This window comes from Abramis brama, assembly GCF_963993115.1.
Source record: "Abramis brama genome assembly, chromosome: 14".
Taxonomy (NCBI): domain Eukaryota; kingdom Metazoa; phylum Chordata; class Actinopteri; order Cypriniformes; family Leuciscidae; genus Abramis; species Abramis brama.
This window is the reverse complement of record NC_139976.1, coordinates 30213447-30228136: the sequence shown is the minus strand read 5'-3', so window position 1 is coordinate 30228136 and position 14690 is coordinate 30213447. Positions and strand designations below refer to the sequence as shown.

Genomic DNA, 14690 nt, shown 5'->3' with positions numbered 1-14690 from the left:
GTTGTATATTATTATTATTATTATTTAAAATATTTTTTACAAACTTCGAGCCTTGATGCAGAGCGCCGTTCCGCCACACCAGCAGGAGGCAGTACTCCGCGCAGCAGCTCAAACTGAGGCGTTTACGTCATCAGAGTGATCCGTTGAACCGCGTTCGCGGAAATTTTTGAAATTCAACCGAAGCATCGACGGAAGAATAAACTATATATTCGTGATATATCTGGTATGCTGATATTCATATCTGGAGTATAGTACGTATTAACCGAAAATCGTCCTCCATCTGAAGTTTATATCGGAGGTAAGTTGTTTTGTCCATAATTCTCATTTATTGCGTTAATAGCATAATAAGTAAATTAACGTTAGTTACTTTGTTATTCATTTAGCACCATTTAATGTAATGCAGTTTCGAAAGAAACTGATTATTTCTCAATCATTTTAGATGTTGTGTTTCAATGTTTGTATGTGTGGGTTTTAAGCTTATGTTCTTCACGTCAAAGCTAACGGACAAGTTTGTCATATATTGCTAACATATAAGTTACTACAATTACAGTATAGTTTTGCATGGTTGTAAGGTTCAAAGTTCAAAGTAACTGCGTTCTTTGTTTTTACGCATTCCTTCTATTGGACAATACCTATGGTTTATTTACGTTACACGGCTAAGTACAACACCAACGCATTCTTTATTAGTAGTATTTTAAGTCATTAAGTAAGACAATGGCCGAAAATATTAAACAAATCCAAACTGTCTTATCCTGGACTTGATCACTACTTTTCTTTTACTATTACTATTGTAGTAACTGAGTCTTTTCTCTGTCCTACATGTGAAGGGTGTGTTTATAAAGGTCAAGATGAGTCGGCGACCCAGCAGCAGATATTCTGAGATGCCCATGCGAGTGACAGACAGCAGGATGAGTCTGGTCAATGCCACCCCTCAAAAGTACACCCCATCTACATTTCCTTTTACATTATATTACTGTAGATGTATTTAGTGCACATTGAAGTGGTTTTATTGGCCTAAACTGCTTTCAGCGTTCATGCTTCAATATATATGATATGTTAAATTGAATTTCATTACAGCAAGGACAATGTCTTTGGCAAGCTGAACATACCTAAACCTCAGTCTACCACATCTGAGAGACGAACAAGCTTTTTTGGAAAGTGAGTCTGGTAGTTACTTGTGATTGTGTATTGATCATGTCATTTAGGCCTGGTTTCACAGACAGGGTTTAGATTAAGCCAGGATTACACCTTAGTTCAATTAGAGCATTAAAGTTGCTTTTATAAACATGCCAAAAAAAAATAAAAATAAAAAAAACATTACTGGTGTGCATCTTGAGACAAAACATTAGCAGTGACATACTTTAAGATATGACAGTGCAAGTTGCTTTCAGTTGAAACATGCATTTTAGTCTGGGACTAGTCTTAAGCCTTGTCTGTGAAATTGGGGGATAGAGTTTTTATTAAACCACAATTGGTTAATCATATACTGTAGTACAACAGTGTCCGCATCTTTCTCCACAGAGGCATCGGGGCAGGTGGCCAGAGGAACAGCATGTTTGGGGCATATGGGGGCCCAGAGAAGATGAAGGACCCCAGACCCCTACATGACAAAGCTTTTGTCCAACAGTGTATCAAACAACTTTGTGAAGTATGATTTAGTTTTAATGTCATATTGCAGATTGGATTGATAGTTCACCCAAAATTAATAATTCTGTCATCATGTACTCGCCTCTAACAAGTGTACACTTGTCAAGCCTCCATGTGTCAGAATCCTTGTGGAAAACAATATTTCTTTAGAAGGTTCATAGATGTTTTTCAGTGTTTTCACCATCAATGGGTTTTCTATTAGGTCTGTGAACCGATATTTCTAGTTATGGTCAGCTTTAAATGAATAAATATTTTGTCAGCTAGAAATTGCTCTTTGAGGAGGCACACTATATAATATGATTTTTAAAAAGCTTATCTTGTAATTATAAGCAACTTAAAAAGTCAAAGTAATTGGGCCAAAAGTCTTTACAATTAATTTATTTTTCCATTATTTCTAGTTCCTGGTGGAGCGAGGCTTTCCAGGCAGCATCACAGTGAAGGCTCTCCAGTCTCCATCCACAAAAGAGTTTTTAAAGATATTCGAATTCATCTACACTTTCCTGGAACCGTCTTTTCAGATGCCCACTGCCAAAGTGGAAGAGGAGATCCCAAGAATGCTCAAAGATCTGGGGTAATCACATTATCATAAAAACAAAGGATGACAATATTACTTCATTACTACGCCCTGTACGAAACGCTACAATAGTTGTCTGATGTCAAACACACTTTGCTCAGTGTTAACCACCCTGTATTTTGCCCTAATCGTTAAGAGATGATTATCGTTTTGTTTCAGATACCCGTTTGCACTCTCAAAAAGTTCCATGTACTCCATTGGTGCTCCTCACACGTGGCCACAGGCTCTCGGAGCTCTTATCTGGCTCATCGACACAGTCAAGGTGACTCTTCTTCAGACCTTTAACATATTTACGTGAGATATAATCTGTACATAGAACTATTACTGGTTTCCATTTTAAAGTTATGAAATAAGCAAGACTTTCACTGTTGCTCATAGCAAAGCAAACATTCCATAAATATATTTACACTACCATTCAAAAGTCAAGGTTTTGTAGAGTTAAGGTTTTGTCATCATTACCAAGGCTGCATTTCTTTGATCAAAAATACAGCAACAGTAATATTGTGAAATAATATAACATTTTTAACGACTATTTTCTATTTGAATATATTTTCAAATGTAATTAAGTCATTTGATGGCAAAGCTGAATTTTCAGCATCAGTCTTCAGTGTCACATGATCATTCTTAATATCATTCTAATATGCTGATTTGCTGCTCAAGATTTTTTTTTTACAATGTTGAAAACAGTTGTGCTGCTTAATTTTTATGGAATCTATGATAAAGTATTTTCAGAATTATTTGATGAATAGAAAAAAACAGCATTTATTTTAATTAGAAATCTTTTGTAACATTTATTTACTGTCACTCTTGACCAATTTAGGGTAGGGGTGAGCCAAAATATCGATATGGCGATATCTCGCGATATTTTCTCCCGCGATCGATTCTCGATGCGCTCATGCCAAGTAGCGATCTTAAAAGCCGTTAGGGCGGGCGTACACGGTGCGAGTTCGGGCACTCGGGAGGTCGTGAGATCAGTTTAACTGATAATCGCGTCAAAGCAGCTGGTACATGGCACGACTGTCCTGCATGAATTTTATCCCGAGCCGGCAGCAATCACGTGGGCTTTCGCGCTAAACCGTCATGTTGTGAATGGGAGGGAGAGAGAAAAGTGTGTGTGTGTGACAGTGACAGTGCATGCGCACGCTGTATGGTTGCTGCCACTGAGGTATAGCCCCATCAACGTGGTTGTGTATGATTTGGCAATAGGGGACAGCTGGTGAAAAAACATGTTTAAAAATTATCGGGAGGTCAGGAGGTGCTCGTAACGTGCTCGGCTCGGCTTGTAATTCCTCTCACACGCTGCGAGCCGCCACCATGCGAGCATCACCGATTCCACTCAATTTCTCCCGAGTGAAAAAAATAATCTGCAGCAAAACAAAAATAGTGTCTGTGACTGTTTTGTTGCAACTGATAAGACACAAGTTGTTTTTGTTATTGTGTTTCATCCAAAAAAATAAATGAAGATTCATTTTCCTAATTAAAAAAAAAATCTTTTTATTTCTTAAAACATGATATATTGTGAGTTATTACTGATAATATATCGATTATCGCAGTATCGCCATATCGTGATATTATCGGTATCGTGAACAATGTATCGCGTATCGTATCGTGAAGTACCCAGTGATTCCCAGCCCTAATTTAGGGGGTGTTCACACACTTGGCATGTTTGGTTCGATTCAAAAGATTTCTGTCGTAATTGCTCTGTTTGTGCGGCTCATTTGAATATGTGTGAACGCTGCCATCCGACCAAGTCTGCTGAAAAGATGGGGCTTGGTCTACTTCCAAATGAACTCTGGTACGGTTCGACTGAAATATAAATGTAACACGGACCAAAGACCGGATGAGACCCACAAGATGAGACCCTAAAAAGGACCGAATTCTCAAGCATACCTGTTTTTTCTCGTCATAGTCGCGATGTTGTCATCACAGTTCAGTACATGTGATGGAAATGTGGTCTCCTTGTAGCAGATGTTTGTTTGTGTGACGGGGGAATTCTTGCCGCTGTTTTGACCCTTTTACACATTTTCTAAGCTCTTATTCACGAGTTCTCAGCTGGTCCAAATACCATCATACGTACACACATAGACTGAGCGCATTTAGCCCAGAACACAGCATTGTTTTGGATGTTCGTTAAGTTCCGTAAAACAAAAACAAAAAATTCCCCCCTCTCTCTCTTTTTAGGTTCGGCCTTAAAAATGACAGTGTGAAGGCTAAAGAACCAAGAGAACTGAACTACAAGTGTTAACACCCTTAATGTGTCCTTCCTGAATAAAACAATTATTTTAAAACATTGTGCCCTTGAGTTTTGACGACAAGGACCATTTTCACTTGAAACTCTGAAAATCTAGCTTTCCTTACTATCCCAGACTGCAATGTGAACAATAACGTGCAGTTTTGACTGACATGTAAATATTCTCCCTACAGCTCTTCAGTGGTCAGAGAGACCAGGATCTGCTGTTCTCTGACTTCTCAGATGAGCTGTGTGATCTAGAGGAAGGGGCCGAGTACAACAAGGTACCGTATCAGACAAAACGTCTGCTTTGACTGTGTATTTCACTCTTCTGCATAATTGTAGACGTCACATATTTGCCAAATGTGTAAATGTATATTATCTCTGTAGCTCTTTATGGATTACTGCTCTGACACCTACAACAAGTTCATGCAGGGAGCAGATACGTTTGAGGATGAGGAAGATGACTATCTTAATAAACTAAGTAAGTTACACCACAGTGTGATTATGTAAAGTGTACACTGAACTTATTTGGATGGGGGAAATTTAATGGAGAAGATTATGATGGAGATAAATTATATCGGCCCTTCTGAACAACTTCCAAATTTCAGTAAAACTAAAACAAAGTTGGCGGGAAATAAAAATTCACCCTATTTTCTAAATTGTAAACGGTTATTGTAAACAATTTATGTGTACGTGTTTTTTTTGTTGTTGTTTTTTTATTAAATAAACCTCATAATGTTTAATCAATGTCATAACTGGACCTCTGGTGATGTATGCACATATTCTCCAATCATTTACCCACTTAAACCCGCTCCTGCAAGCTTGTTCACCTGCCTCTGCTTTTGAGTGCAACGGCCACATAGCAACATCCAAACAAAACCATTGCATTTTTCTTTTTAATTCTTTTTTACATTTGGATGACAGTCGTAACAAAACCAGATATTTTATTAGGAACTACAACATAATACATGTTTGACTTTGAATGCCTTACTGATGCCACATTGTTTTTCTCCAGCACTCCATGTTTATGTGTGGGATATCCCTCACATTAAGCAACCGAAACAAAAATAATAAGAAGGGAAAACTTTGTGTCTTTATGTTCATAATAATCACAATTTGTATTATTTAAATATATATTTTTAATAACACTAATGCAAAATATGGTTTCATTGCTGATAAAAAATATTTTTGGAATTCTCTCAGAGAAGCTGTACAATGTGGATGGGGCGCTGTTACACTCCCAGCAGGAAAAACGTGCGATACTGATGGAGCACGTGGAGAGACTTGAAAGGGAAAGTCAAACTGTGAGTGTATACATGTTTCCTTCACTTCATTTATCAGGTTCATTCAGATCATGAGAATTACTATAATCTACTAATTTTAGAATAATAGCATAAAATAATAAAGTCAGTCAAAACTATGAAAAACATTAATGTGAGTATGAAGTATGAGCTTCTTCAAAGTTGCCACCCTTTGTCTTGATTTACATCTTTACACACACACATCTCACAACTACCTTAATGAAATGGCTGAAAATGTATGACCCCAATATGAAAAAGAAAAAAGGATGGATTGTGAAAATTAGGCTAGATGTTACATAGGCCATTAAGGTCTTAAACATACAAAGAATTCTGTCATGACAACTCTCTAAGAGAATAATGGATATGGAAAAGTTAATGTATTTGGTCTTTGCGGAATAGATTTGCTACTCTGCTGCAATACCAAGACTTTGCTACAGCCAATACATTCACAGACATTGCTGTGAGCATGTAAGACATGTTGCTGCACATGTAACATGCATGAAATAACCCCTCAGCAAAGCAGGAGACAAGACATGAGAAGTGTAGAACCCTCTTAAAGAGACTACAGTTTGCACTTATCTTGGATGTTGATTTCAGATGCTTTCTGAAGCACGCTGCAGACTGCTAACAGCAACGCTACCGGTATTTGGTTGATGTTGAGCCGCAGCTCATTGGCTGCTGATGCAACAGCAACCAATCAGCTGCCCTATGTAGATGACGATGCGATCGCAAATAAACGAGTTAAGGACCTGCCTAGAGTCATCAGCCTAGAGTTTCATGCCAAAACTAGGTAAAAATAAAATAAAAAAATGATATCAATGTTAATGCTGTGTGTATTGACAGGATCGTTTAGCAGGGAAGAGGACCGAGAAACTCAGATTACAGGCTGATCTGCAGAAGCTGCAGGATTATCGTTGTAATATGGAGGACCATAAAACTAAACTGAAGGAAAAAGCTGCTGGGCTGTCTGAGGAGCTCGAGGCTGTTGGTAAGAGAGATTACAAGATGCAGCCACACATTCCTTGTTCACTTTGCACACTGTATGTTGTCTTATCTTAGCCTGGAAATCCAGACCTAAATCTGAAAGATTAATGGTCTGGCATCGACTAATGAAAATCGGCCAGCTTGACGGGTGGCACCAAGCATGCATTTGAAAATCTCAATGCACGCAATTGGATAACACTACGACCAATCACAACAAGTTATCGCTTAGCTACCAGCGGAGCTAACTGGTAGATTATACTCTTACCGTATCCGGTCGGCAAAACAGCAAAAACGGCAAAGTTCCTTCTTGCAAAGGAACGATTCGAGCGCCGTCTTCTGTTCCTCTTTTAGAGAAAAGGTCTAAATCTTTCATTGTAGCGGCCAAAGCCGTTTCAAACAAATGGTGTTCATCTATAGCCATCTTGCAGTGTTTACTAATGACTTCAATGTTGACTAATGACTAATGTTATCTATATCAGATAACCCGATATGATTGGTGCAGCTCAGATAGAGGGGCATATTTAATGAGCATCATTACTATATGAGTAACATCAGACACCAGAGTAACTCGCTGAGCAAATTCAACTTGTGCTCTCACGAGAACTCTGGATTACCAGGGTAGTCTTAGCTCTGCAATAAGTAAGAATTTCATTGTACTTTGTACACTACATATGATAATAAAGATACAAAGGTTGAATTCAGTTGGTAAGTGTCCCTGTTCTTTGTACAGAGATGCAGTTGGAGGGTCTGAAGCAGGAGAGAACGAGGCTGCAGCACATCCTGGAGAATCAGAAGTTCACTCCAGCTGATATCGAGCGTATTAACCGAGAGAGGAATGAACTGCAGCAGACCGTTCACATCTTAAACCAGAATCTTGTGGAGGCTGAGCAGCTGGTTTGGAATGAGGAGGTCAACCTGTCCAAAACCAAAGAGAAGGTCAGAACTTTACCCACAAACAGACATCCCAGCATGTCTAGTAAGAGTTGTTTCACAGACCAAGGGCTGATTCTCACAGACCAAGGGCTGATTCACACAGAACACGTTTTTTGCTGTTAAAAAAGTAAGATGCCGGTCAGTGGAACGAAAATAAGGTCTAGAGATGTGGTTTAACAACTTTTAACTTCAGTGCCACGTTTTTTAGAATGCTGTGTCATGCATGAGACGTTGCAAAAGACACAAGTGCAATGGTCAATGAATAGGTACTTCATTTGAATTAGTACTTACTTCGTGACCAAATAGTATGTTCTGTAGTGTGTAGTATGAGTGAAATTTGGGCAAACTACATCTACCATGTTGTTATTGTAATGTGACTTACAGTGTCATTTGTCACTTTATGTTCATTCACAACTCCTCTCCTGTGGCCTCATTGGATAGTATTTATCCCCATAAATATCCTGGACACATCTCTGGACACTTTACTGTGTATTCAGACATGACTTTTTTCACATACTTTTTTATCCTTAATATAGTAGGGAAGTAGGCATATTCTGATAGAGAGCAAAACTTCCAAATATGCCTACTACTAGCATGTCATAATTCGAAGCATTCTTAAAACGATGCGTCACTTCACTATCTAATGAGGCCACATTATAGGATTTTTTTTTTTTTTTTTTTCAGGCAGGAAAGTGACGACCCCGACATTGTAGGTCACATGACATTGCCAACATGGTGAATGGTACACACATGCATACTTCATGCACAATGTTTTTTCAACATCCCTGACTTTGAACACAAACTCGCAATTGCGTTCTCCGTGGTCTTGCGGGTATCAGAGCAGAAACGAAACCCGCTGCTCTCTATATGTTTTTCCATTGTCTCCGGTCACGTTCATTTGTAATTTGTGTGAGCTTACTTCATCCATTAGATTGCAAGATCTGAAAAAGCCCTTACATTTACCTGCCCATTGACCCTCCCCTCAAAGAAATCAGGACAGAAGTGGTTAAAAGTGGATGCAAGATATGGATTAAAATACCAGGTGTAAACAGGAATGTGCCTCCCTTATTTACTTGTGATCCGATCGACCAAAACGGATCTTAACACCAGGTATAAACAGGGCCTAGGAGTTGTGTGAAGCCAGCCAATCAGTTTAGAGAGAGTTTTGTTTGTGTTCCATGCAGTATACATAAGTCCGTAAATGTTCACATTTTGTTGCAGGCGGAGGGGAAGGTTGCTGAGTATAATAAACTGGGTCGTAAGCTGAAGCTCATCCCGCAGTCAGCAGAGAATGCCTGTGGTCATGACTTTGAAATCAGAACAGATTATAGTGCCATTACCATCACGCAGTACAAGACACAGATACAGGTACAGTCACTACTGCCATCCATCAGAATTATTTATTTATTTATTTATTTATTTATTTATTATTATTATTATTATTTAAGGATGTTTCTTTTTTCTTTTTTTCTGTCTTGTCTTTACTGTGTTAGAATCCTCTGAAGAATATGATGGTTGACGTGGAGGATGAGTACAGCAGACTCACCAATATGAAATTGAGTTTGGAAGAGACTGTTGAACAGGTGCGAGGCTTTTGTTCTACCTCTTATTCAGTTGCTGTTTATGCCTTGCATAAGAAAACATTTATATCTTGTTAAATACACCAACTTACTGATGTGACCCATAATTATCCTAGTCTGGTGAATCTCACAAAGTCTGTCAAGAAAATGTCCAGTTCATATTTCACTCTCAAATCAACAAAGAATACTATCAACATAAAGAATGTTTTAGTACAATTAAGACTGTACTGTTTATTATTTGCATTGTAACATTATTTCACCAAGTCTTAGTGAATTATATGTATTTTATTATTATTTTTGGTTAGAGTTGATGAATTATGATGGTGTTTATTTCGTAAATTGTTGTAGATGGTTGTGGTAAGAGACTAAGAGTGCATATTTTTGAGAAGCTGGAAGGAGGAATTTTTTTTTTTTTTCTAGATATTATTGGTATTTTGGTTACACAATATACCGCACCTGGCATTTAATTCAACATAAACTCTTACAGCTTCTCTCTAAGAAGAAGCCCAAAAACATTATTTAACAAATTTAATATAAAGATTTTACTAGTATCTGCACAATCTTTTTATTGCCTTTCTTTAAACACATTGTTATTGTATCTGCAAAATCATATCACCCGACCTATCATTTTTATGTATTGATATATTAGTAGCAGCAGTAGGGCTGTCAACTGATTTACAATTTTTTAAAACCTAATTACATGATGAATTAATGATGAATTAATCGAATAAATTGCAACGTAATCACATGTCAATTTTGGCTGAGAAATTACCCCCATTTAAGAATTTTAAAGTCATTTTGTGTTAGATGAGAAAAGCATTGAATAGATATTACAAAAAGTAAATTTATAAAGAAATTATATGATTCAACGTAGGATTTATTACACACAAACTTTTAAGGCTACATTATGTCCATAAATGTTTTTTTTTTTTTTTTTTTTTTTTTTCTTGTTTTTTTAAGCTGCATCTTAAGTGGCATTTTGGTATATTTACTCAAGATGGTTTAATGCAGCTCAGAGGTGGCATGAATATGAATGAAAAATGAAATGATACTCTAAATATGAAACTAAAACTGCCAATAGGTGGTGGCTGTCACTGTCTTAATGAGCTGTTTAGAACTTTTTCATTGCCGAAATTGAGCAATATTGACAATGTAACAAATATTCACTTTTATTGAATCTGAACTGTTGTAGGAACTCCATATCACATTTGCAATCGTGCAGATATTTGGGGGGAAAACAGCACTCTTGATTGTGTGATATTGCTAAACTATATCATATGAAATGAATATGACACAAATCTATACACGCATCCATGCATTCTATTAGGCTTCATCACACAGTCTGCTCTGCATCATGTTTGTTGCTAAACTGCATGCAATGCATTAAAAGCGTTAATAAATTGAACACCTTTTTTCCCCATAATTAATCGAACCAAATTAATGCGTTAAATCGACAGCACTTATTAGCACATAAACCTATTTTTCTACATACCATATACAGCGCTTGTCTTGTCTCTTTAGTCACAGTTGGCCAAGTCAAAGTCTGGACTAATTCTATTGAACAAATTTGGGATTTAGTGGATTCAAAGACAGATCAAACAAAAGTTTCATCTACAGCAAGTCTTTGAGAAACTATTTGGAAGTCAATAACAGACTTTATCAAGGCCAAAGGATGCCACTCAAAATATTTAGTTGTTTCAGTTTGTTATTTGCCTAATAAATGACAATGACATTTTTAGTTTTAAACAAGTTTTTGATAGATTCCTAAAATATTTTTCTCTTTATTATTACAGGTGGTCTATTAAATTTAAACACTGTATATTGAGTATTTTAAACTTGCAGTTAAATGTGAGCCCCAGCCAGTATCTGAGATAAATGATTTTGTTTGTTCTGTATGAACATACAGTATTAATTTCATTTGTACAGGTTGTAAATTTTATTTAAAAACTGCAGATAGATACATTGTTGCAGTTGCTGCCAATGTAAAGCACTTCAAATTAAATCAGTCATTTTTGAGTTTCAGTAATGAAGCTACCTTAAAAGGGAGTTATCTATGGAGAAGTCAGAAAGTGAGACCGCTTTCTAGGTTTTGTAATAAAGCATGTGTTTACAAAGCTTGACATGAGCTCATGTATGTACCACCCCATCTGTTTATTAGGTGAAGTCCAACATCTTTGATAAGGAGAATGACATCAAGCAGCTAAAGGAGCAGATTCGCAGAGTCGACCAACAGCTGGAGCATGACATGCAGGTAAAATGCATCAGTATGGGGATTTCTGATTTGAAACCTGCTGTAATATATTAGCCTAATATATGTTAAATTGGTTTTTAACTGATTTTCAGTAATGACACATTTGAAATTGTTACTCGGAGCATGTGATTGAACTAGTTATGGTGTGTGTAGGAAATGGCACAAGAGGATGAAAAGTGGGCAGCTGAGGTGGACTCTGCTGAAACCCACAAGAAGCGCTTGGAAAAGAACGTAACGCAGGGATGTGAGGAAGCCGAGGAGGAATGCAAAGCTGCCCAACAACAGTGAGCATCTTTTTTCCACTTATTCTTCTAAATACGTCACCTGTCGATCTCACTTTACGTATCTGAACTTCTCCACCAGGTACCATGTGGTCGTGCAGGAGACTAATGAGGAGCAGCGCATGGTGAACAAGAATCTGACTGAAATCTTCTCTTATGCAGCGGACCACTTAGTTACAGTTGAAGTATGTGATGATTTTTGCCTACAGTTACCAGTCACATCTTGACTTGATATGTTCTACATGAGGTTGAACATTTTGCAACTTGAAGGGAAATCCAGATACAGTTCTTAAAAAAAGCTATTATGTATTTGAATTATACCATGGTTTGTCTGAATACTCGATTTTAATTGGCTGGAAGGTGTCAGTTAAAGTTCCGATTACACCAAGAATGATAACTATAAAAGTACCTATATTAAAATCCACACCAACGAACAATAAAGTTCTGGTTATTAGTAGGGCTTGCTGCAGTTCTGCTGCTTTAAAGGCTCGAGATCTGTAACGGCAGGTGGATTCTGATTGGCTGTTGATGATTTTTATCATTCATCAGCTGGAAAACATTCTAAAAGTGATTCCAGCCATCATTGTAGTTGTTGTGTGGACTTCCCTATTCTAATAGTTATCATCCTTGGTTTGAACAACCCTTAGTCCTAGTCAAAATGTATGTGCTGTCTTCATTGAAGCACACACATTAAAATAGCATTGCTTACTCTAAGAAATTAAACTCTCATTTATTTTCCAATCTTAACGTACTACTTCTCTCATTTAAATCTGGCAGATTGATTTAGCAAGTGACCTGTAGCTAAAATGTTTGGCTGTCTACCAGTCAAATTTTGTGCTGCAAACATTAATGACTGCTTTAACTTGTCAGTGCTGGCAAGTGGCCATGGTATAATCGGGATCATCGATGACTAGGTGTGCATTACTTGATTTTATTTGACTCCATGAAGATTCTTTGCTGCCATGTGATGGATTAAAATTGCTTAATGCACACCCAGCCCTGTATTATTCCTTATATACCACCCCATTCTTTATATCTGTACTTCAAAAGGTTATATGACCAGGTTTGTGAATATTTCACATGTAAGCAAAAAAATTATTATTATTATTATTTTTTTGTCTCTTTAGAAACACTGCAACGAGCAGCTGAAAAGGTTTGATAAGATGAAGGAAGTCATCCGTGAAGACGAGACTGACATGAATCAGCTGATGAATCTAGTGGAAAACTTCATGAAGAAAGCGAACAGCTTGTAATGTCTTAATAGTTTTGATTTGTAAATAGTTTTACTGTTAGACTATTTTTTTTTTTTTTTTTTTTTTTTTTTTTCTGATGTTGTTTGATTCTGGCAACCATAGAGTAATGTTGGAGTAAAGACATTGTCTTTGGACACTGAATCATACTTTGTGTATTTATCCTGTATTTACATGTTTGTTTACTAAAAAAATAAAGTTTTTTGTGCTAGTTTGTTTACATTGCTTACATAGGTTCTTATAGTATCATAGTTTTTTAGTTTTTCATGTGTCTGAATAAAACATTTCTCTTCACATTATGTGGAGGAAAAATTGTCTAGTTTATTTTAATAGGATTTAGATCAGATGTTAGTACTATGTTAGCTAATAAGAATACTTAGCCACCTATATATCAAATCAGATATAATTGTCCTTGAGAAATTTCACATTTGTGGGAAAAGTACATTTTATATTTGTACATTATCTAGAGTGTAATTCTATGGTAAACCACTTAGATTTGTCCTCTGAAATTACTGCTAGCTTGTTGGATGCCATATGCCACAATAAAATGCATTTAGCTTGACCTTATTGTTCCATGTGGTCCAGAGGTAATACTGGCATTACCAACTGTGATTTTAACTCTTTCCCTGCCATTGACGGAATATTCCGTCTTTCCGTATTTCCACATTTATATGCTAGGGGGCGCTATGACACATCTTATGGATTTGTAAAATAACGCGATCATCAACAGTAAACGGCATGTAAATCACAGCTGCCTAATGTCGACCCAGGACGAGCTACAGGACTGCAAGCATTAGGGGTGTTGATGGACTCGATCTACTCCATCTTTGTTTTGATCATCGTTCTGAATATGATTGATAGTCTTTTGACAGAAGCGCAATTTTCTCAGCTTATTGCTCAAAATGTTATTTTTTTTAATGAAACTTGCCTACATTCAAGTATTGATTAAAAAAGAATGCAGTTTTTGTTTAAAAGCAGAGATTCTCTTCTTTCCTTTGACATTCAATCAAATCAGCGAATCAATCAAAACTAATTTTAGCTGGAAAATAACTTTATTAAAGAACCGCTATAAAGCCAAAACAATCTTACCTTAAATTATATGCTTATCTCTGTAAAGCTGCTTTGAAACAATCTACGTTGTTAAAAGCGCTATATAAATGAAGATGACTTGACTTGACATATTGCATGTTCAGGAATTCATACAACAGAATATTCTGGAGGCCATGACATATTGGTGAAAATTATCCAAAACGCTGGCGGTGGCTGGCAACTTAAAGGAAACCTTTGCGAAAGGTTGAGACATTTCTATCCAAAATTTAATTAAAAATGCAAAATAAAGTTTATTTTCATAAAAAGTGGCTACTCACTATATAAAAAAATGGTAATCAGGCGTAAGAAATCATGGAATGTTCTTAAAAATGGAATAGCCTAAAAAAGATATAAAACACAAAACAAGGACATGAATAAAAAGTAGGCTATATTTTTCTAATAGAGTAAATTTCCAGGGCTGTGCTGCATAGCATACACAAGACAGAAGTGAGCACAATAACAGTAAAATGTCACTTATGTTGAAACATTCCACTTCTGCCAAATTTCTGGGGCCATTTGTTCAAAAGTAATCTGATTAATCAGATTTCTTCTGTTGGATTGAATCAA

At 36.7% G+C, this 14690-nt stretch overlaps 1 protein-coding gene across 1 annotated transcript; it reads left to right on the top strand.

Annotated features, from left to right (window-relative positions):
* The first annotated feature begins 132 nt into the window (after positions 1–132).
* On the top strand, positions 133–13254 carry ndc80 (NDC80 kinetochore complex component). The gene is made up of 17 exons (XM_084134683.1): positions 133–298; positions 828–937; positions 1078–1158; positions 1522–1648; positions 2046–2218; positions 2381–2483; positions 4646–4735; positions 4842–4935; positions 5658–5758; positions 6599–6743; positions 7470–7675; positions 8894–9040; positions 9166–9255; positions 11411–11503; positions 11657–11787; positions 11867–11969; positions 12912–13254. Exons 2-17 carry the CDS (start codon positions 849–851, stop codon positions 13035–13037), a joined length of 1899 nt encoding a protein of 632 aa, XP_083990809.1. The 5' UTR covers positions 133–298; positions 828–848; the 3' UTR covers positions 13038–13254.
* The last annotated feature ends 1436 nt before the right edge of the window (positions 13255–14690 follow it).